This window comes from Stegostoma tigrinum, chromosome 2, assembly GCF_030684315.1.
Source record: "Stegostoma tigrinum isolate sSteTig4 chromosome 2, sSteTig4.hap1, whole genome shotgun sequence".
Lineage (NCBI taxonomy): Eukaryota > Metazoa > Chordata > Chondrichthyes > Orectolobiformes > Stegostomatidae > Stegostoma > Stegostoma tigrinum.
Genome location: NC_081355.1, coordinates 93,091,258 through 93,114,202, shown reverse-complemented (window position 1 = coordinate 93,114,202; position 22,945 = coordinate 93,091,258). Strand labels below are relative to the sequence as shown.

At 40.4% G+C, this 22,945-nt stretch overlaps 1 protein-coding gene across 5 annotated transcripts in view; it reads right to left on the bottom strand.

Moving 5' to 3' along the window:
* The window catches only part of vwc2 (von Willebrand factor C domain containing 2), a 159,598-nt gene extending 144,556 nt beyond the window's left edge, over positions 1-15,042 (bottom strand). For 2 of the 5 annotated variants that reach the window (XM_048562562.1, XM_048562593.2), the window contains exons 1-3: positions 14,669-15,042; positions 14,053-14,371; positions 12,155-12,617 (exon numbers count right to left, since the gene is read on the bottom strand). In XM_048562562.1, the coding sequence (XP_048418519.1) occupies positions 12,155-12,571 (417 nt within the window). In that variant the 5' untranslated portion in view covers positions 12,572-12,617; positions 14,053-14,371; positions 14,669-15,042. The other 3 variants (XM_048562568.2, XM_048562585.2, XM_048562575.1) reach the window with 3 other exon arrangements.
* Between the last annotated feature and the right edge of the window lie 7,903 nt (positions 15,043-22,945).

Sequence of the window (22,945 nt, the reverse complement as noted above, 5' to 3'; positions counted from 1 at the left end):
GTAAATACATTAGTCACACAGACATTACTGAATTCAAGGTAACCTCATCACTCACTTATTAACACTCTCATACAATTAGAATGTGATGTTTCTAATTCCTACTGCACACTTAATTCTGTGATCAGCTTCACATCCTTGATCAAGGGGCAGTATGGCCTATTCTTGCTCCTGTTTCTTCTGTTCTGAACCTTGCTGCAGCATCTGATGCCAAATTTTACATCTTCGATCACAGCAAAAATAGTAATCGTCCAGCATCTAAGTTCTGCAGTAGAAGCCCAGGCTAGTGTTTTGCAAGATCAGCTTGCTGCCATGCAAACTCAAGCTCTTGTCTATGAATTAGAATGTGCAAAGACTCAGAAAGGATATAAATGCAATCCAGTAATCTGTGCTCCAAGATTACTGAGATTGTTGTGGCAGCACTGTGGGACAGTGGCAATAATTCCAGAGAGCAAAAGCCTGTTATCATCTCTCAGGTTGTGAGCTTACACCTTCTCACTCCTGCACTCATTCTGCCAGTGCCCTTGCTGTTGTCAGTCAGCACAAACTGTCGCCACCTTTACCAAGGTGGTGCATTCTGCTCACAATCACCATCCAAGGCCATCTTTTGTTTCTCCCAGTGAAAGTTAACAACCTTCCATCAGCCATGTTGCAGCCATTGGATTAGTGAGTCTCACTCCTCCCACCTTTTCCACATTGCCCGATAAATCTTTATTCTTGAGCTAATTATCAAATTCCCTTCTGAAAATGATCAAATCTTGCACAACCATTCTGTTGTGATCAGAAGCTTTTCCTCATGTCAACCCTGGTTCTTTTGTCAGTGTACTCTGATTTTTTTTCACCACTTCTCATTTCACCTTATGTTGTTTTGAATTCTTCACAGATTTTGAATACTGTTAAATCTTTCTATATTCTCTAGTCAAAAAAGAACAGTTTTAATCTCTTCAAACTACATAAACTTTGAAATGCCCTGCCATGGAACCATTCTCATAAATTCTTTCTACATTCTCAGAAAATATTCACACCTTTCTTAATGTGTGGTGCCCAGAGTTGCGTACAATACTGTACTGGAACCTAAACCAAGATTTATTAAAAGTTCACCTTAACTTCTTTGCTTTAGTATTTTTTGCCTTTTTTATTACATGTAGGATAACATTTGCTTTATCAACCAACTTCTCAATCTTTTCTGCCACTTTCAATGATTTGTTTTTCGAAAAAGCAGACCTCTTTGCTTCCCCACCATGTTTAGAACTATATTCTTGATTTACTATTGCCACTATTTGTTCCTTCTAACAAAATGTATCAATTTCACATGTCCCATTTCATTTTCCTTCCAGACCTTTTACAGTGTATTTAACCAACTATGAAAAGACTGAAACCACCAAACACTTCTGGAATTAAAGGCACACCCCAAAGAAATCAACCAGCAACAAAAATATGTACTTGTTGACTCTTTGAAGGAGCACTGGGAGAAAATTCTTCCTCATTGTTGCATAGATGCACAACAGGTTAAGAAGGAGCATTTTCTGGATGAGTGAACTCTAAAGTGGTGTTGATGGTATCAAATCAGCACTGCAAATTGATTGATGTCATGATCTTTTCATTCTGAATACTTAGAGGGCACATTGCGCATATGTGAATGTCCACTCCAATATAGCTTTCATGCCATTGAACACCATTTCAAAGGTCTGAGAGAAAGTGCAAACAATGTAATTTCTTATCCATAGAAGAAAACAAATTGTTCTGGGATAATGGTACCAATTTAGCAATACAATCTTTTTTCCCATTTCTGGCTGACACTGCCACATGTCTAATATGCAGCTGTCAGAGAATCGTAATACAACACTGATATTCAAAAAAAATTATGAGCAAATACTTTATAATCCAGTTAACCTAATGACTAGTGCAAGAGAGCAATGTTATCAATATTTCTCGAATTAACAAAGTCAATTAGAACTAATCAATCGTCTTTCATTGCTATGTTGGTATTTGTGGTAACCAAACTAACAACTTAAGAAGGAGCATTAACTGGATGAGTGAACTCTAAATTGATATTGCTGCTATGAAATCAGTACTGCACATTGATTGATGTTATGATCCTTCCATTCCGAATAATTAGAGGGCATATAGTTCACATATGAATGCACTCTCCAAGACAATTGTCATCCAATGAACAATATCTCAGAGGTCTAAGGGGAAGTACATACAATGTTAATTTTTGATCTATAAAAGAAAACAAATTTACAGATTACAAAATCTTGGTAAAATCATTGTTCTGGGCTAGTGGTACTTTATTAGCAGCACCATCTTTCCTTTCATTTCTGGCTGATCCTGCTACATATCCAATATGCAGCTGTCGAAGAATTGCAATACAACCCTGTTGTTCAAAAATAAATTATGAGCAAGTACTTCGTTATCCAGTAACTCTATGACTGAGTGGAAGTGAGCACCGTATTGGGATATTATCAATAGTTCTCTAACAAAGACAATTAGAAGTAATCAATTGTCTTTCATTACTTTTATGGAATTTGTTTGTTTATTAATGAATGAAAATGGCAAACTAATTAATGAAGGTGATCCACTGGCTGCAAATTGTTTAGATTGTCAGAAGACGCTTAAAGATGTTTCAAGCTCATGGAATTAATAGGAAAGTGGTAACCTTTCATCAGCAGTTTTACAATTGAAAGAAGATAATTTTAAGGCATTGTTCTTCAGGGGAACAGAGGTTCATTCAGAACTTCTTGCCGTTCATGATACTGAATAATAATTTGGAGGATATTAATTATAATATAGGAGTTGCTGATTATACCAAACCAACTGAAAAAATAAGGGTGGATAAATAAAATTTGAGATTATAATAACATGATGGGCTAGGAAAGAGCTAGCTAGCTTTCAACATGCCTATTATTGAAGATGATATATAACTGGAAACAAAACTCGATTTGTATACTTGATAAATATGTTTGAATTTTAAATGCAAAAAAAGGAAGCAAAAAGATTATTTGCATTATCAAGCATTCAGTGTATATTTTCAATTAATATAAGAATATTTAATCAAATATTAGAATATACCGTTACAGAACTTGAACGGAAGTCGAAATAATTACTTCAGTATGGTACTGATCACTGATGAGACCACAACTGGACTCTGATGTGCAGTTCGGGCACCCAAGAACAATGATGCATTTGTAAACTTCAGAGGACAGTGACAAGAATGATTTCAGTATTATGGCTTTAAATCATAAAGAAAGGTTTGCAGACCTAAAATTGTTGTCAATAAAACTAAAATTGAAGGGAGACATTATTCAGGTCTTGAAAATGTTGACTTGCTATGAATAAAGTCAGGTTTGGACTGTGACTTCAAAATTACAAGCGAGATTTAAATTTCATCAAGAGATTAAAAGTTTTTTCCCCCCAACGTGAGGATACATCAAGCATAGAGGAAAACATCAATTAGTTTCCATTAATTACAATGAAATTATTTGGAGAAGAACAGGTAAAGATAATGTGCGTATGTTTCATAAGTAAGGCTAAGGGTGTTGAACCACATTGTGTAGATAGTGTAGTTGTTTATGGCCACGTAGTCAAGATGTGGAAATGAATAAACAGTCTTAATATTTTGCTCAATAATATTTGCAGTTCTTGGAATATTTATGTAAAAGGTTCCTTCAGAAATTAAAATGGTCTGCAATAGGGTTCATTGTATGTGGTCTGTTCAGGAAAGACCTTTGTTAAGTTGAAAGATATACACATTTTCTATTTTCTTTGAAGATCTTTATCTATTTGATCTAGATTTAATTTTCTACTAAATAATCAAAGAATGAACAAATATTAATTAAGATTACTTGTTCTAAGCCTTAGAAATAACTCCTGCCGATCTTTAGTCTGCTGATCCTACTTGCATTTCAAAGCTTCATCTGAGCACCAGAAGTGTCAGCCATGTTTTAATTATTCAATTACGGATTATAACCAATCATAGAATCACAGAACCATTGCTTGCTAGCTGAGTTAGTATTTATTGCCCATCCCTAGTTTCCCTTGAGAAGGTGGAAGTGAGCTGTTGCAATCATTTGGTGTAAGTATGCCTACAATGCCAGATGGGATCAAGTTCCAGGATTGTCACTCTGTGATATATTTCCAAGTCCAGATGGTGAGTGGCTTGGAGGTGAACTTGTGAGTGGTGGCATTCCTGTGTATCTGATGACCTTGTCATTAAAGATGGTAGTGATCATTTAGAAGCTGCTGTCATAGGCAAGTTTTGGATTAGTGCAGAGTAGCATCTTCATTGCGTGTCACAACATTCCAAGTTCAAGTTCAACTCCAAGGTTTGAGTATGAAAATCTATGCTGACTCTCCAATGCTGCGCTCTGGGAATGCAGCATCATAGCAGGTGCCATCTTCTGGAACAGACATTAAACCAAATGCCATAACTGTCTGCATGAGTGAATATATAGGATCCTATGGCATTATTTCAAAGCAGATCAGGGACATGTATCCCTGGTATTCTGATCTCAACTTATCCCTCAATCAGCACGATAAACAAACTGATTATCTGGTTGTTGCAATGCTGGCCGGAGTAATGCACTAGTAACCTTAGACACACTGCTCAATAAGCTGTACCAAAAGTTGAGATGTCTTATTTAATCACCAAATGGTCAATTTGTTTTTCTTTATTACAGTTATCTGGAACAAAAGACTTTCGCCAGGTTTCTTCAGTAATCTGATAAATTATTTATTTATTAGAAACGAAGTTATACTACAAATATGTAGCTAAATTGACTCCATTAAAAGAAATGCCTTCAACACAACCAAATGAAGAGTATTTCATGACAATCAGAGATAGCTCAAAGAATGATTTCTTTGTTATTGTACTTACTCCACCTTCACACTAACAAAGCTCCCACAAGCATTTCCTTCCCACCTGTTCTTCCGAAAAGACAATGCCCCTGAACATTTTGTTCCAGTTTTGTTCTTCTTGTAACCATAAGATCATTTCCATTAACCTCCATTTGTGAAGTTTTATGCAGTTAATTAATTGATTTTGTTCTAAACATAACACATTTCACGAAAGCAACACTAAGTTTGGATTAACATTACCCCCCCCCCCCATCCCCAACCCTGTTTGGTGCTTTTTTTAATGTTTATACATGCTGTGTCTCCTCTCCCACTCTGGGTATCATTACCTAAACATCTGCCCTGCAATTCTGCCATATCCTTTTCACTTTGTAATTGTACACTTTCCTGCTCTATTTAGTTGAAGGATTTCTCTACTGTCCTAGATATTTGATTCACCAGGACAATGGTCCCAGCATGGATCAAGTGAAGCCTGTCCCAACACAACTGCTTCTTTCTATCCCGGTTCTGGTGCTAGTGCTGGTGCCCCAAGGATTGAAATCCATTCTTCCCATAGCAATCTTTCAGCCACGCATTTAACTCCTTGACTTTATTCACCTCTACCAGTTGGCTCATTGTGCAGTTTTAATCCCAAATTATTACCTTGGAGGTTCTACTTTTTAATTTAGCTCCTAACTGTTCAAAATCTTTCAGCAAAATTCCTTTCTTGTCCTGTCACTGTCATTGCTAATAATGTGGACAACAACAACTGGATTCCTCCCCTCCAAGTTCCTATCCAGCCTGAGGAATTGTTCTTAACCCTGGCACAAGACAAGGCAACATTGCCTTTGGGACCCATGCCTCTGCAGAACAACGGTGTACCTCCCAGTAAACGGACTGTCACTATCACTGCTACATTGCCATTTCCTCCCACTGCTGAACTAGCTCCCTGTGCCATGATGCTTGGTCAGTTTGCTTATTTCCCTGCAGCCTCCACTCTCTCCACACAGCTTGCATGAACCTCATCCTTGTTGAACAAGGGGCTAAGGCACCTTCAACATTGCCACCTGGGCTTCTTTATCTGCCTTACCTGCAGTCACTGCCTCCTGTCCCTTCTCAGAGACAGAACTTTAATTACCTGGCTCAATAGGTGTGACCACATCAGGAAGCAAACTGACCAGACAACCTCCCCATCCCTGATGTGACACAATATCTGCAATTCGGACTACAGCTCCTCAACCTGAATTATATGGTTGTAAAGCTGTAAACTTAGGAAAAAGGTCCCAGCCTGTCCAGTTAATTTTTATAACTCAAGCCCTCCATTCCTAGCAACATCCTGGTAAACCTTTCTTGAATTCTCTTCAATTTAATAATGTCCTTCCCATTGCTTGGCAACCAGGACTGCACACAGCACTCCAGAAGAGGCCTCAGCAAAACTCAAACTTATTCTGAACTAGCTCTTTTTAAGCAAAAAAAACACTTGAGATTGCAACACAAACTAAAGATCATGCTTTAAAGCCCAGAAATACGCAATCAGTTTTAAAAACTGCCTCATTTGATAAAAATACAAGGCCTTCTTCTGATAAGCAAACACATAGCATAAAAAATGCTACAGAACATTCCAAACTTTTTCATTTTTTTTCGATTAATCATTTTTCAAAAACTGTCAGCAACCCCCAAGCCAGCCACTTACTTTCTCTTAATATTACGAAAGAGTTATTGCTGTTATTAATAACACCAACAAACTGCACAATAGATGTGTTTACTCTTAGTATGGTTGTGATTATAAGCAGAAAATTGACAAACATTTCTAATTGCAGCATGAAACCCAAATGCTAAACTGCATACATTGTTGACTGATGGCAAACCAATGTGCCAAATTTCCACTCTGCTTTCTGGTTGGTTGTTCCCAGACTATTATTATTTGGAAGATTTAAACATTTGCCTGAAAAGAAAGCAATAAAACTAATAGTGCAGCAATTGTAAAAATCTCAAACTGCAGCAAATAAAATGAAGGCTCTGTGGATGTAATTTAGTTAAGACTTCAGACAATTATAAACTCTCATAACCATTAAAATTGAGTACACTTGGATAAATCAGTGTTTAAGGATATAGATACACACAATCATACACTTTTTTTATAGTCAGTCAGTATTGGATGCATTCATAAACTGACATCTTTATCAATCTCCAAATCAAAGTGCAGAATATAGTTTGTGAGTCAGGTCTATGCTTGCCCAATAAGTTATATTTTCCTCAGAGACGTTAACTATTTAGACAGCAGAAAGAATGAAAGTGCCAATTTCAAAAGTTAAGGCTTGGGTCACCTAAATGTATACAGCTCCAGAATTGTATGATTGACCAATAATGTCAATGGTAAGTTTCCTACAGTATGGCTTCTCAGGGCCATCTTACCCGTCCATGCAATGTTTTAAAGAGTTATCTTATCTATCAAAATACTAAATCACCAAACTGCCTCTCTCAGCAGGCTTGTTCAGTAGAAATTGATTTCAGCCAAGGAAATCTTCTGATGAAACTAGTTTTGAGTTAGTTATTAGACAATGGACAAAACATACATCCAACCCCTTCTAAGGGAATTGCAAGACCAACTCATGAACATGAGATGCTTAGTTTACAAATACATTTCCAGCAAATATTGACTACAGAATGAATAATTACTCTACTCCACTGAACACTTTTTCTACAAGCTAAAGATTCAATAGCAGCTTCTTGTCTTGGAGCAATTTAATAAAGTTGAGGTCTGAACCCTAATTACGTGATTACATTTTTATATAAGTAGGAAATGCCTTCCTACAGTCGTGGTTCAAAGTTTCTTCAATCATTTGCTGAAAGTGGCTTGTAGCACAGTGGAAGAATCTCCATGTTGAGGTATCTGATCTGTTACTGACAAATCTCAGGCATCAACAGCTGATTAACTCAGGTCCTCAGGTAAAAGGTTTTAATGAAGAGATGTGCCAGACTTGAAGCTAAATGCTATTACAGTGTTCCTAGCGAAACTCTGATATAGGAAGAACATTCATAGTTTTCCATTTCTACAACAAAGCCAACCCTATCCTTGGCAATGGACTTCAAGCCAGGATGAAAAATGATTCAGGAAACTTCTGCATAATGTATTTTCGATGATGTAACCTACATCTGTTACTGTGCTATTGGCTAAGTAATGCACGTATAATCTACTTTCTTTTAGCAAAGTGCTTCATTAGCAGACATGTAGCATACATTGCTTCATTGTTCAGCTTCAGTACAGAATAATTCCCATTTCAAAAGCTCATTAGCCCAATATATTGCGCTGCATAAACCTCAAAGATATCTAAGCTCAAAGATATCTTCACAGGTTTTCCAATTATCTAATTCCGGTTCAATGACTAGAGACAAGTATAGATGAATAGGCTTGATACCTGAAAGCGACATGGAAGACTTGTTTTTATAGAGGACCTCGAAATAGAGACTGATATCTTGCCAGGCTCTACTTGATAGATGAACAACTGTGGACTTTAACTTCAATTTGTTTCCAGCTTTGGCCACAGCAGGAAGATGTTCATTGGCCACATCATTCACAGTCAAATTTTCGCTACTGGCAGTGACACACAATGCAGGCATTTTTTTTTGCCAGGCATATGTTTCTTGAGAAGAACCTCTTTGCATGATTATGCATAAAACAGAAGCCAACAACCACATAAAATTGATGCACATGTCACATGAAACCAGATGTTTTACAGAACATTTAACCTATTTGCTATGAACAAAGTCAATTGCCATCAGTATGAAGTTTCTAGGTGGCAGCACGTGGTGTAATTTTTAAGAAAATATCACGTTTTAAATAACTGTATGCCACCAGCAACACAGTGGCTTTGAATGCTTGTTACTAAAGATCAAGTTAGATTTGGAAGTTCAAATCCTAAATGGGGAGTGGAGATTGCAGGGGCACTGGCCACAGTCTTTCAGCCTTCCTTAAACTTGGGGAAATCTCAAAAGGCTAGAAAATTGCAAATATTATGGCCTTATTCATGAAAGATTTTAACTTCAGTGGTGAGGAAGAACCTAGAACAATTATTCAGGGTAGAATTATTAGTAACAGAGAAAAAAAAAGTGGGCTAATTAGGAACAGTCAGCATGGATTTCCAAAAAGGAAAACATGTTTACCTAACTTGGAGCTTTTGAGGTAGCAGCAAGGCTTGATGACAGTAACTCTGTTGATGTGATGTATATGGATGTCTAGAAGACATTTGATACAATGACACACCAGACATGTGAAGAAGGTTATGGGTCATGGAATAAAAGACACAATAGTAATGTGGATATAAAATTGGCTGAATAATAGTAAAACAGAGTAATGGTAAATAGACATTTTTCAGGCTGGAAGAAGGTTTATAGTGGACTGCTCCAGGGGTCGATATTGGGATCCCTGCTTTTCCTCAGACACATTAATGATCTAGATCTTGGTGTGCAGGTGACACTTCAAAGTTTGTAGATGATATAAGACTTTGAAGAGTTGTAAACTGTGATGAGGAAAGTACAGGACTCTAAAAGAACATAGTCAAGTTGCAGATTGGCGGAAAGGTGCTAGGTTGGACTAAATGAAGAAAAGTATGAGTGATGCATTTTGGCAGGAAGAACTTTGAAAGACAATACCAAATAGGAGTTGCAATTGTAAAAGGGGTGCTGGAGCAAAGGAACCCAACTGTATACGTGTACAGATCAGACAGTAATTAATAAAACATAAAGTATGCTTGGCTTTATGATCAGGAACATTTGTACAAGAGCAAGGAGGTGCACATTAGCACTGCTGCCTCATAATGCCAGGAACCTGGGTTCAATTCCAGCCTTGGGTGACTGTCTACGTGGAGTTTGCACATTCTCCCCGTATCTGCGTGCGTTTCCTTCGGGTGCTCCGGTTTCCTCCCAAAATCCAAAGATGTGCAGGCTAGGTCGATTGGCCATGCTAAATTGCCTGTAGTGTTCAGGGATGCCTAGATTAGGAGGATGGTTCTGGGTAGAATGCTCTGAGGGCCAGTATGGACTTGTTGGGCTTGTTTCCACACTGTAGGGATTCTATAAGGAGGTGATGTTGAACTTGTATAAGACACTTCTTAGACCTCAACTGAAGTTTTATATGCAGTTCTGGTCACTTCATTACAATAGAAAGTATGTGAATACCTTGCAGGGCATGCAGAAGTGATTTACAAGAATGTTTCCAGGATGAGCAACTTAAGTTAGGGGCATAGTTTCAAATTGGGACCATTCTCCTTGGAGAGAAGGATAAGAGGAGATCTGACAGAGATTTTCAGCATCATGAATAGGCTTGATATGATAGACGGGGAAAAAACTATTCCCTCTAGTAGAAGAATCAAAAAACCAAAAGGCACTGATTTAATGTGATTTGGCAATAGCAAATGTAATGTGACAGAAATTTTTTTCACTTAGCAGGTAATTAGGAAATGGCACTGCCCAGAATTGTGGTGGAGGCAAGTTCAATTGAGGCATCTAAGAACATACTAAATAAACATACTGACCAAAATAACGTACAAAGCTGTGGGGAGAAAGCAGGAAATTGGCAGTCGGCAATGATGCTCATTTGAACAACCAGTGCTGACACAATGGGCTGAATGGTCTCCTTCTGTCTTAACATTTCTATGGTTTCCACTCTATGAAATTCTCAGAAGAAATCCAGGAGGAAACAATAGAAGTGCAAAACACTCAACCACCAAGCATTCATAAATCCCACATCTACTCTAACACTTTGTAATTGATAAATTAAGTGATAGAGTAATCAGCACCTAATTTTTTTGCCTGCTTATTCACATCTTGGGGGCAATGGTGAAGCAGTTGTAATATTATTGCATTAATAATTCAGAGCTTCAAGCTAAGACATGGTTTGAAATTACACCACAGCAACTGCTGGAACTCAGTCTCAGCAATGCTTTGAAACTATTATTGCTTGTCATAAAGATCCATGTAGTTCACTGATGTCCTTTAGGGAATGAAATGTGCCATCTTTTCCTGTGAGGCCCATATGTGACTCCAGATCCATTGTAATGTGGGTGATTCAACTACCTGCTGAAATAATCAAGCAAGGCACTCAGTTCATGAGCATTTAAGAGATGGAAAACAAAGGTTTCCTTTGCTAAAAACAGGCAGATCCCATGAAATGGCTTAAAAAATCTTGGATGAGTTGCCGTGTGATAATGGGAACTGCAGATGCTGGAGAATCCAAGATAACAAAGTGTGGAGCTGGATGAACACAACAGGCCAAGCAGCATCTCAGGAGCACAAAAGCTGACGTTTCGGGCCTAGACCGTATGATTTTCATGAAGGGTCTAGGCCCGAAACGTCAGCTTTTGTGCTCCTGAGATGCTGCTTGGCCTGCTGTGTTCATCCAGCTCCACACTTTGTTATCTTGGATGAGTTACCGTTTTGAGTCAAACCTTAATGTACATTTGTTAACTGCTCCCATCTTGAGCAGAAAAACAACTCTGTTATAACAGCAAGATTAGCAAATCAAACAAAGGGCACAATATGATTTCTTTTGATAATACGTACAGATGGTATCACAACAAAATATTAAAATTCAAGTAATGATTATAGTAAAAGAATGCTTTATTAAAACACGTGCAGATTGATATGACAGGTCGGCACAACATCGAGGGCCGAAGTGTCTGTACTGTGCTGTAATGTTCTATGTTCTATGTAAACATATTTATAAAATACAGAAACTAAACTGTTCATATTGACAAAAATTTCTGTTAATTATGCATATTTTATTCCCAGTTTCTGTTCCTGTTTTAGGAGGAAAACTGACTGTCATTATTGGTTCATTTGATTTATAAAATTTCTTTATGGATGTTCATATACAGTAATGTGCTAAAATGGTACAATAATAGGCACAAAGCAAATGGCATTTTTGCTTCTGTCAAATCAAACAAAACCATCTCCCAGGATTCATCACTACCCCATGGCATCCCTGGATAGCACACGTTGGGATGTTGATGGAAAATAGAAAGTGTCAGCTACAACTGTTCTTTAATTGATTAGCCCTGTAGTGCTCATGATCAAAGTTCATACATGAGGAATGGCTACTTGCAAAAGGTTCCAAATACTGGCCAAAACCCTTACTTCAGTTTTAGATATGTCTTACAGAAAACAAATTGAAAAATTTGGGGGAACAATGAATAGAGAATTCAAGATTACAGAATTTTAAATGCAGAAGTGAAGGGGAATAAATGTAGTATTTTACAGGAAAAGCATGCTATGATTAAATGGTCAAACTTCAAAATAACAGTTGAAAATGGGAGCTTTTTCTTACCACAAATTCCTCCAATTGTTTATATTTCTTTTCCCGAAATTCACAGTAAGTTTTCATTTCCTTGCATTCAGGGCAACAACGGCTGGTGTCCACTCGAATACACCGAGGATGCAGACTAGGGCACTCAGGTTTGACACACAGTGGACCATCTTCGGTGCAGACACATGGGCAGGCAGCAGGACCTGGTGTGAACTCCTCTCCAATTTCATACACAAAACCATTCTCATCCATGCAGCCTTTACCCCTGTAATCAGGGTATGAATATTCAGAGGTCGGTGCAGCATCTGTGACAGTGGGCAATGACTCAGGCCCATCTGTGGTGTCTTTTTGGGGCTGGGACACAGAACAGAGAAAGCAGATCATGAAGAAAAGCAGGCACCAGGTGAAGACAGGTGAGTAGATAATTCCAGGGGCCATGACAGGGATTTGTTAAGGGCATTCCTCACAGCCACAACTTCTACCACTAGGACAAAAAGAGCACAGTTATTTAGTGTTGGTATGGCAGCTTTAGAGGAGCATCATCATCATCTGATAATGCACCTTGAAAGACATTTCTGTTCAAAACGGCGACTTCATATCACAATCTCCCTGTTTGTTTCAATAAGTACAAGATTAAATCTTAAATTAGCACATTGAGATAAATCACTGTAAATTATAAATTGGTCTTTGAATTTAAATTCATTTAAATGGACAAAATTCCTCTAAGCAAGAAAAGCCGTTTTTCCCTGTTTCCAGGGAAACACCCCTGGAAAATAACATTTTTTATTTAACAATTAGATGTTTTGTCAATTATGAAAAAAAAGTTCAAAGGAATTTGCAATCAGTTTAGCATCTGTATTTGTGATGAGGTTTATGAATTCAGAGAGTCATATCTTCAGGGTTTTTAAAGTAGGGAAGCTGACAAGTCAGAGTGAGGCTAACGATTCTCAGGTGAGGACCGGATTCCTACAGATTGAAACTCAGTTCCAAGTTGAATTTGACCTGTTTTCAAAAACAACTAACAAACTCTTCATGTTCTGAGCAGTAACGGAGGTGGCAGTTTCTTTGTACCAATTACTTTCAGCGAGCCTGTCAACTTCTGTCACATCCGAAACTTCACAAGGACACTTGTAGCAATACCACACAGAGAAGGCACTGCCGTGAAATGAGAAAACCAACCTGTTCGCCCCCTTCCACTCAAAGCGAAACAAATTGCACGGCGTCGCCAGTGTACATTTTTGTTCAGGCTACCAAGCATCAGGGTGAAAGCAGAATACAAAACAATACGTCGTGCCCCGGTAATTGCAGCATGCATAAAATGTGGTGGCCTGTCTACCGAAGGACCGAATGTGCTGGGACAGACGGGGGAGATTCCAGTCGGAAAATGCAGTGCCTGGTGGCATCCTCATTGAAGGGAGACGAGCAGCTCGCGGACACGCGAGGTTCACTCCCGCCAGCGAACTGCTGAGAGCCGCAGCCCCGCCAGCGGCAAACCCCCAGGCGGGCGACGCCGACTGTATCGCGACCATATATTTTCTTTTTTTTCAAAAAAATTAAAATAGATTCCTCTTATTATTTGACATGCTCTGTTTGCAGAGGATAAGATCGCTGGTGTGAAGCCTGAGATCGCGTGTAATGCAGCTGTTGCTGCTGTCGTTGCTAACACACGCACAATCCAGTCAACACACAGCCACCACAAACTTTAAATAAAATAAACAGCAATGCGCGCTCGCATATGTTTATTGATGATGGTTTTCAGACAATCCACCGATTTCAAGTCTCTGGCAACAAACTAATAAAAGTCAGAACAAGTTACCTGCGTGATAATTAGTCATTGTGCGTTTTTTTTAAAAAAAAAGAAAATCTGTGCGTCGGACGGGTCACTATAATTGAGGAAAACCCAAGAGTGTTTTCCATACCTGAAGGGTCGCCGCTGTTTGAAGGGACTTTGGCGGGCAAAGCTCGGAGCTGCCGACGTGGGGACGTGTTGCCTGGCCGATCCAGCTCAGGATGTGGCCGCTGGAGCTTCACATTTCAGAAAAAAAAAGGATGAACGCCGCTGACCCGAAATAATGTAACTCCCGAACTGAATTCCGAGCCCCAGCGACAAGAATCTGCGGCAAACACAGACAGACGTACACGGTCCAGGGGGAAATCTGCTTCTCCGTCTACTCCATCTTCACGACCTGTGAACACCTCACACTCGGAATGGACCCACAACCACAGGCAAACTCAGTCCTGTTGGAGAAAATTAATTGAGTTATTTTCCTCCCGTATGAATTCCCAGGTTTTATTTACCGAGCTCCCGCACGGTTTCCAAACAAACCTGGATTTTGAGGGAGAAAAGTCCCAAGTCGAGCGAGTGGTCAAGCACTAATGTGGCACCAAATTATTCCAAAAGCTGCGTATGTAGTTCAACATTTTTTTTTCTTTTTGTCACTTCGCGAGCTGCTTAAATAGCAAGTGCATGCTACGTGTGGATTAAAAGAAGATAAAAGTAAGCGAAATGTTGAGAGTTGGAATCGAAATACAAACCTGATGAGCGGGAGAGAAAGGTTGGGGAGGAAGGTTTGAGTCGCTTTCGTCAAATTACGTCCATTTCGTGTCAGTTACTTTGAGATGCCAACCCCAAAAGCTGAACTCTGGGTATTGAAAAAACGGGAGGTTCTACCCTACTCTCCAATCTTCCTGAAGATTGAACAAAGGCGTGAAGGATGCAAAATACTTCACTGAAGGATCTGTTGCTTAATCTAGCCTACGCACTCGGCTTTTGTTTCATAGCCCGTTTCACGTTTCCTGGCTCCTCAGAAACGGCCAGAAGATAATCTCCCCAAGAAAACATTTTAAGAATGAGCCAAGGGATAAAATTCCAGGCCCAGTCTACGTTGCAGGCAGTGACTAGTGGGGTCAGTAGGGATTGGTACTAGGACGCCAAACATTCAGAACAAATCTTAATAATTTAGATGAGGGAACAAAATCTAATCTCAAAATTTGCAGATGACACCAAGTTGGGTGGAACATTGAGCTGTGAGGATGATGCGCAGATGTTGCAGGGTGATTTGAACAGGTTGAGTGAGTGGGCAAATATATGGTAAATTCGTTATAACATGGATAAATGTAAGGTTATCCACTTTGGTGGCAAAAATAGGAAGGCAGGTTATTATTTGAATGGCTGTAAATTGAGAGAGGGGATGTTCAATGAGACCTGAGTTCAATGAGAGCACCTACTTTCAACGATAAGTACCCACGTGCAGCAGGCAGTAACAAAAGTAAACTTTATAGTTGCCTGCACAGCAAAAGAACTACAGAAAAAAAAAGTCTTACTGTAGTTGTAGAAGGCATTAGTGAGGCTTCACTTGGAATAATATGTGCAGTATTGTTCTCCTTATCTGAGGAAGGATGCTATTGCTACAGATCGTGTGCAGTGTTTACCAGACTGATTCTGGGAAGGTGGCACCAACATATGAAGAAAAATTGCATCGGTTAGGATCATATTCACTGGAGTTTAAGAGAATGAGTGGAGATCTCATAGAAATCTTCAAAATTCTAACAGGACTAATGAGGTTATTTGCAGAAAGGATGGTTCTGTTGGTGGTCAAATCCAGAATCAGGTTTCGTAGTCTCAGTATAAGGCATAAACCTTTTAGGGTGGAGATGAGGAGAAATGACTCCACCCACGGAATGGTGAATCTGTAGATTCACCATCACAGAAAGTGGTTGAGGCCAAAATATTGTGTTTTCAAGAAGTAGGTAGATTTAGCTCTTGTGTTAAAGGGATGAAGGGATATAAGGGAAGGGTGGGATTCAGGCTTTGAACTCAATGATCAGCATGATCATACTGAATGGCAGAACAGGCTTGAGGGGTCAAATCACATACTCCTGCACCTATATTCTACGTTTCTATTTAAGTAAAATTGAAATCCTGATCTCCTTGTGAAATATAGCTGAAATCGATATGAACTTTAAAAGAATAGGACAGCAAAAAGTGCCCATAATTCAACGTGAACAAGTGAGGCCCAAAGAAACCTCTCTCTTTGAATTCCACGCACAACTTCCCACTACTGTCCTTGACTGGCCCAAATCTTACTCTCATCAATCTTTTATTCCTGACATACCTATTGAAAGCTTTAGTGTTTTCCTTGATCCTACCTGCCAAAGACTTCTCATGCCCCCTCCTGGCTCTTCTTAGCTCTCTCTTTAGGTATTTCCTGGCTAACTTGCAACTCTCAAGCGCCCTGAGTCTTCATGCCTCATCTTTACATGAGCCCCCTTCTTTATCTTGATAAGAGATTCAACTTCTTTAGTAAACCACGGTTCCCTCATTCCACCACTTCCTCCCTACCTGACAGGCACATACTCATTAAGGACACGCAGTAGCTGTTCCTTGAACAAGCTCCATATTTCAATCATGCCCAGCCCTGCTGTTTCCTTCCCTATCCTATGCATCCTAAATCTTGCCTAATCACCTCATAATTACCTTTCCCTCAGCTGTAACTCTTGCCCTGTGGTATATACCTATCCCTTTCCATAGCTAAAGCAAACTTAAAACCGAATTGTGATCACTATCACCAAAGTGCTCACCTACTTCTTAATCTAACATCTGGCCTGGTTCAATACCCAGTACCAAATCCAATGTGGCCTCGCCTCTTGTTGGCCTGTCTACATACTGTGTCAGGAAACCCTCCTGCACACATTGGACAAAAACTGACTCATCTAAAGTACTGAACTATAGCATTTCCCGTCAATATTTGGAAAATTAATGTCCCCCATGACAACTACCCTGTTACTTTCACTCCTATCCAGAATCATCTTTGCAATCCTTTCCCCTACATCTCTGGAACTTTTCAGAGGCCTATAGAAAAACCCCAAACAGGGTGACCTCTCCTTTCCTGTTTCTAATCTCATCCCATACTACCTCAGTAGACAAGTCCTCATTAAACGTTGTTTCTGCCACTGTAATACTGTCCTTGACTAACAATGCCACACCTCCCCCTCTTTTACCACCTTCCCTGATCTTACTGAAACATCTAAACCCCGAAACCTGCAACAACCATTCCTGTCCCTGTTCTATCCATGTTTCCGAAATGGCCACAACATCGAAGTCCCAGGTACCAACCCATGCTGCAAGTTCACCCACCTTATTCCGGTGCTCCTGGCATTGAAGTAGACATGCTTCAAACTACCTTCCTGCCTGCCGGTACACTCCTGTGACCTTGAAACCTTATTCATGACCAAACTACTCTCAACCTCCTGTACACTGGAGCTGCAATTCAGGTTCCCATCCCCCTGCTGAATTAGTTTATACCCTCCCGAAGAGCATTAGCAAATTCCGCCCCTCCCTCCCCCAGGTTATTGGTACCCCTCTGGTTCAGGTGTAGACCATCCTGTTTGTAGAGCTCTCACCTACCCCAGAATGAGCCCCAATTATCCAGGTATCTGAATCTCTCCCTGTTGCACCATCCCTATAGCCACGTGTCCAACTGCTCTCACTCCCTATTCCTCACCTCACCAGCACATGGCACGAGGTACAACCAGAGATAACAACTCTGTTTGTTCTAGCTCTAAGCTTCCACCCTACAGTAATGTCTTTAATCATCATTCAGTATGTAGCCCTATTTAAAAATCCATGACTAGAACATATTTTGTTTTCAATTTTTACTATGAAGCAGAAAAAATAGGCAGGTCTCAATGAGTCGAAATATTTTATGAAAGGCTGAAAGAGTTGCAATAAAAATACATTGCCTGTAGTGTGCATGCCAAATAGTCAGTTGCATGCAATAGGCAAATCTAAGAGATCCCTCAACCAACTAAACAGATTCAACTCTGAAGACCAGCCACATCCAGTCATCAATCCTGCTAGATAATTTAATACCTAACTGGAAGAGGAGAGTCCAAAATATCCCAATTTTCAATGGGTGAGGAGTGCAACACATAGTGCAAAGATAAGGCTGAAATATATGCATCATCAGCAAGAAGTGCAAAGTGTTGAACCTCCATCTGAGATCCCCAGCATCACAGATGTATATCATCAGCCAATTCAGTTCACTCAACAGGATATCAAGAAATGGCTGAAGCCATCTGATACAGTTGGGACTTCGTTCTTGAAAACATCCCAACAGTAGTACTAAAGATTTGTCGTCCAGAATTACCCATGCCGCAAACCAAGGTGTTCCAATCGCCATTGGCATCTAACCCCCACAACATGGAAAAATGCCCAACTACTTCCTGCCTTCATAAAGCAGGATAAGTTCATTCAGGCCAATTATGGCCATTCAATCTATTTGCAAAAATCAGCAAAGTGATGGAAGATGTTATCGAAAATGCAATCAAACAGCACTTACACAGCGATAACCTGCTCAGTGGTGTTTAGTTTGGATCTCTACCAAGGCCACTTAGCTCCTAATCTCAAAACAGTCTTGATCCAAGCAAAAAAGAGGAGAATTCAAGAGGTGAGGGTGACTGTCCTTGACATAAAAGCAGCATTTACAGTCATTGTGTCATACAGCACGGAAACAGACCCTTTGGTCCAGTCAGTCCATGCTGAACATAATCCCAAACTAAACTAGTCCCACCTGCCTGCTCCTGGCTCATTTCTCTCCAACCCTTTTCCAATTCATGTACTTCTTCAAACATCCTTTGAACATTGTAATTATACCCACATCTACCACGTCCTCAGGAAGTTCCTTCTACACGTGAACCACCCTCTGTGTAAAAAAAGTTGCCCCTCATGACTTTTTTAAAATCTGTCTCCTCACACCTTAAAAATGTGTCCCTAGTTTTGAAATCACCCATCCTAGGGAAAAGACAATTACCATTAACTCTATCTGCACCTCTCATTATTTAATAAATGTCTTTCAGGTCACCTCTCAACCCCCTATACTCCAGTGAAAAATGTTCCAGCCTATCCAGCATTTCTTTATAAGTCAAACTTTCCATACCTGGCAACATCCTGGTAAATTTCTTCTGAACTCTGTCCAGCTTAATAATATCCTTCCTATAACTGGGTGACCAGAACTGGACACAATATTCCAGGAGGGGTTTCATTAATGTCCACATGATGACTTCCCAACTCCTATGCTCAAAGGACTGAGCAATGAAGGCAAACATGCCACATGCTTTTTTAACCACTCCGTCTATCTGTGATGCAAACTTCAAAGAATTATGTACCGGCACCCCAAGCCCCTCTGCTCGACAAAACTATCCAAGGCCCTGACATTAATTGTATGAGTCCTATTCTTGTTTATTTTACCAAAATGTTGACTGATTGTGGCAGCACAGAAGCCCAGAAAAATTGAAGTCAATGAGAATGGGGGGAAAGTTCTCCACTGGCTGGAATCTTAACTGAAAAAAACAATTGTGGTTTTGGAAGGTCAGTCATCCCAATTCCAGGACATCACAGAAGGAATTTGTTAGAGTAGACTCTACAGCCCAATGTCTTCATCTGCTTCATCAATGACCTCCCTTCCATTATAAGGCCAGAAGTGGGATGTTCACGAATGACTTTACTATCTTCAGTTTATTCAACAACAATCATGAAGCTGGATATCATCCAAAACTATTTGATTGGAACTCTCTCTGACCCATTCCGTTCACCCCTCATGCACAGTGGCAGTAGTGTATACTATCTACTAGATGCACTACAACAACTCACAAAGCTCTTCAGAGAGCAGCTTCCAAACATGTAAACTCTATCATCTAGAAGGACAAGGGCAGCAGATACATGGAAGCAACGCCACTTGCAAGCTCCCTTCCCAGCTACCCACAATTTTGATTTGCAATGATATCACCGTCATCTCACTGAAGCTGAATTAAAATCTTGTATCTCCCTGCCTAGTAGCACTGTGAGTGTAGCTACACTGACAGGGCTACAATGATTCAAGAAAGCAACTCAACAAGGGTAACTGCAATGCCCATATCTCATAAATGAACAAAATGAAATGCAACTCTTCAATGCTGAAGCAATACTTTCCCATATCCAGTAAGATCTGGAAATTGAACCAGGCCTGGGTTAATAAGTGAAAAGGAACATTGGTGCCACACAAATGTTAGACATTAACCATGACCGACTAAGGCATTATTACTTCTTGAGATTCAATACTATTTGCATCACTAAGTTCCCCACTATTACCCTAGTGGTTATTATTAACTAGAAACCTGAACAAGCCTAACTTTATAAAAGCTTCGGCTAAAAGAGCCTGTCAAATTCTAAGAATTCTGTGGTGATGATTGTCTCCCAAAATTTGGGCCCCATCTACAAGTCAGGAAAATGAAGGAGCCCTCTCCTGTTGTCTGGATGAATGCAGCTCCAATTATTCTCAAAGCCTTTCACCATCTAGCACATAACAGTCTGCTTCATTGGCATTCAAAGCACCAAATTAAACTTACCATCATTGCATAGTGGAAGTAGTGTGTACCATATACAAGAAGCAGTTGAGTAACACTCCAAGAATCTTTTGATTGCACTTCCCAAACCTGCAATCTCTACGACCTAAAAGTGCAATAGCAGTCAATGCATGGGACCATTACTTTTCTTTTCAAGTCATAGGCTATCCTACATTGCAGTCCCTTCAATATTACTGGATCAACATCATGAAGCTTCCTTCCTAACAGCACTGTGGATGTAGCTGCACCACAACGATTGCAGTGGCCTAAGATAGAAACTCACCACCACCTTCGAAAGTGTGAAGCTGGATGAACACAGCAGGCCAAGCAGCATCTCAGGAGCACAAAAGCTGATGTTTCGGGCCTAGACCCTTCATCAGAGAGGGAGATGGGGAGAGGGTTCTGGAATAAATAGGGAGAGAGGGGGAGGGGGACCGAAGATGGAGAGAAAAGAAGATAGGTGGAGAGGAGAGTATAGGTGGGGAGGTAGGGAGGGGATAGGTCAGTCCAGGGAAGATGGACAGGTCAAGGAGGCAGGATGAGGTTAGTGGGTAGGAAATGGAGGTGCGGCTTGAGGTGGGAGGAGGGGATAGGTGAGAGGAAGAACAGGATAGGGAGGCGGGGACAAGCTGGGCTGGTTTTGGGATGTGGTGGGGGAAGGAGAGATTTTGAAGCTGGTGAAGTCCACATTGATACCATTGGGCTGCAGGGTTCCCAAGCGGAATATGAGTTGCTGTTCCTGCAACCTTTGGGTGGCATCATTGTGGCACTGCAGGAGGCTCATGATGGACATGTCGTCTAAGGAATGGGAGGGGGAGTTAAAATGGTTCGCGACTGGGAGGTGCAGTTGTTTATTGCGAACTGAGTGGAGGTGTTCTGCAAAGCGGTCCCCAAGCCTCTGCTTGGTTTCCCCAATGTAGAGAAAGCCACACCACGTACAGTGGATACAGTACCCCACATTGCCAGATGTGCAGGTGAACATCTGCTTAATGTGGAAAGTCATCTTGGGCCTGGGATGGGGTGAGGGAGGAGGTGTGGGGGCAAGTGTAGCATTTCCTGCGGTTGCAGGGGAAGGTGCCGGGTGTGGCGGGGCTGGAGGGGAGTGTGGAGCAGACAAGGGAGTCATGGAGAGAGTGGTCTCTCTGGAAGGCAGACAAGGGTGGGGATGGAAAAATGTCTTGGGTGGTGGGTCGGATTGTGGATGGCAAAAGTGTCGGAGGATGATGCATTGTATCCGGAGTTTGGTGGCATGGTATGTGAGAATGAGGGGGATCCTCTTAGGGCGGTTGAAGCGGGGGCGGGATGTGAGGGATGTGTCTGACCTATCTCCTCCCTACCTCCCCACCTATACTCTCCACCTATCTTCTTTTCTCTCCATCTTCAGTCCGCCTCCCCCTCTCTCCCTATTTATTTCAGAACCCTCTCCCCATCCCCCTTTTCTGATGAAGAGTCTAGGCCCAAAACATCAGCTTTTTTGCTCCTGAGATGCTGCTTGACCTGCTGTGTTCATGCAGCTCCACACTTTGTTATCTTGGATTCTCCAGCATCTGCAGTTTCCATTATCTCTGACCACCTTCGAAAGGCCAATTTTGGATGTGCATGAAATGCTTCCCACTGATGCTGTATGCCAATAAAAATAATTATCAGGTACAACAGTATTTCAATACATATTTCGTTGGAAGAGGCACTGCAATTTTCCTGGTAAGTTTACAAGTTCCTTATGAGCACCACAGTTTCATTTTGTCTTGCAATGTTACAAGTAATTTAATATATAATTGATTATTACATATTCATAAAGTACCTTTGAGCAGATTTCATGCTTCAGAATGAGAGCAAACATATTAATGTATTATTAACATGTCTTTGAAATAAGGCCCAGACAACTACCAACACATACTGAAAAATAAATCAGCAAATTGCAAAGAAACATCCATCAATGTTTCACCAGGGAATGTACATTCATCAACTCAACAAGACAATCAGGCATCAGATTACTGGATGACAGCACTGCTAGTGAGACAAGATGTGATTTTCAGAAAAAAAAATTGGCCTAATGTCCATCAGATTCTACCTCTCTCCAAAACAAAACTATTTAACATTTTAGAGATAGTAGGATCAGCAGATGCTGGAGAATCTGAGATAACTTGGTATAGGGCTGGATGAACACAGCAGGCTAAGCAGTGTCAGAAGAGCAGGAACATAGAACATTACAGCGCAGTACAGGCCCTACGGCCCTCTAACCTACACTATTCTATTATCATCCATATTTTTATCCAAAGACCATTTAGATGCCCTTATAGTTGGTGAGTCTATTAATATTGCAGGCAGGGCATTCCACGCCCTTACTACTCTCTGAGTAAAGAACCTACCTCTGATGTCTGTCCTACATCTGTCACTCCTCAATTTAAACCTATGTCCCCTTGTGCTAGC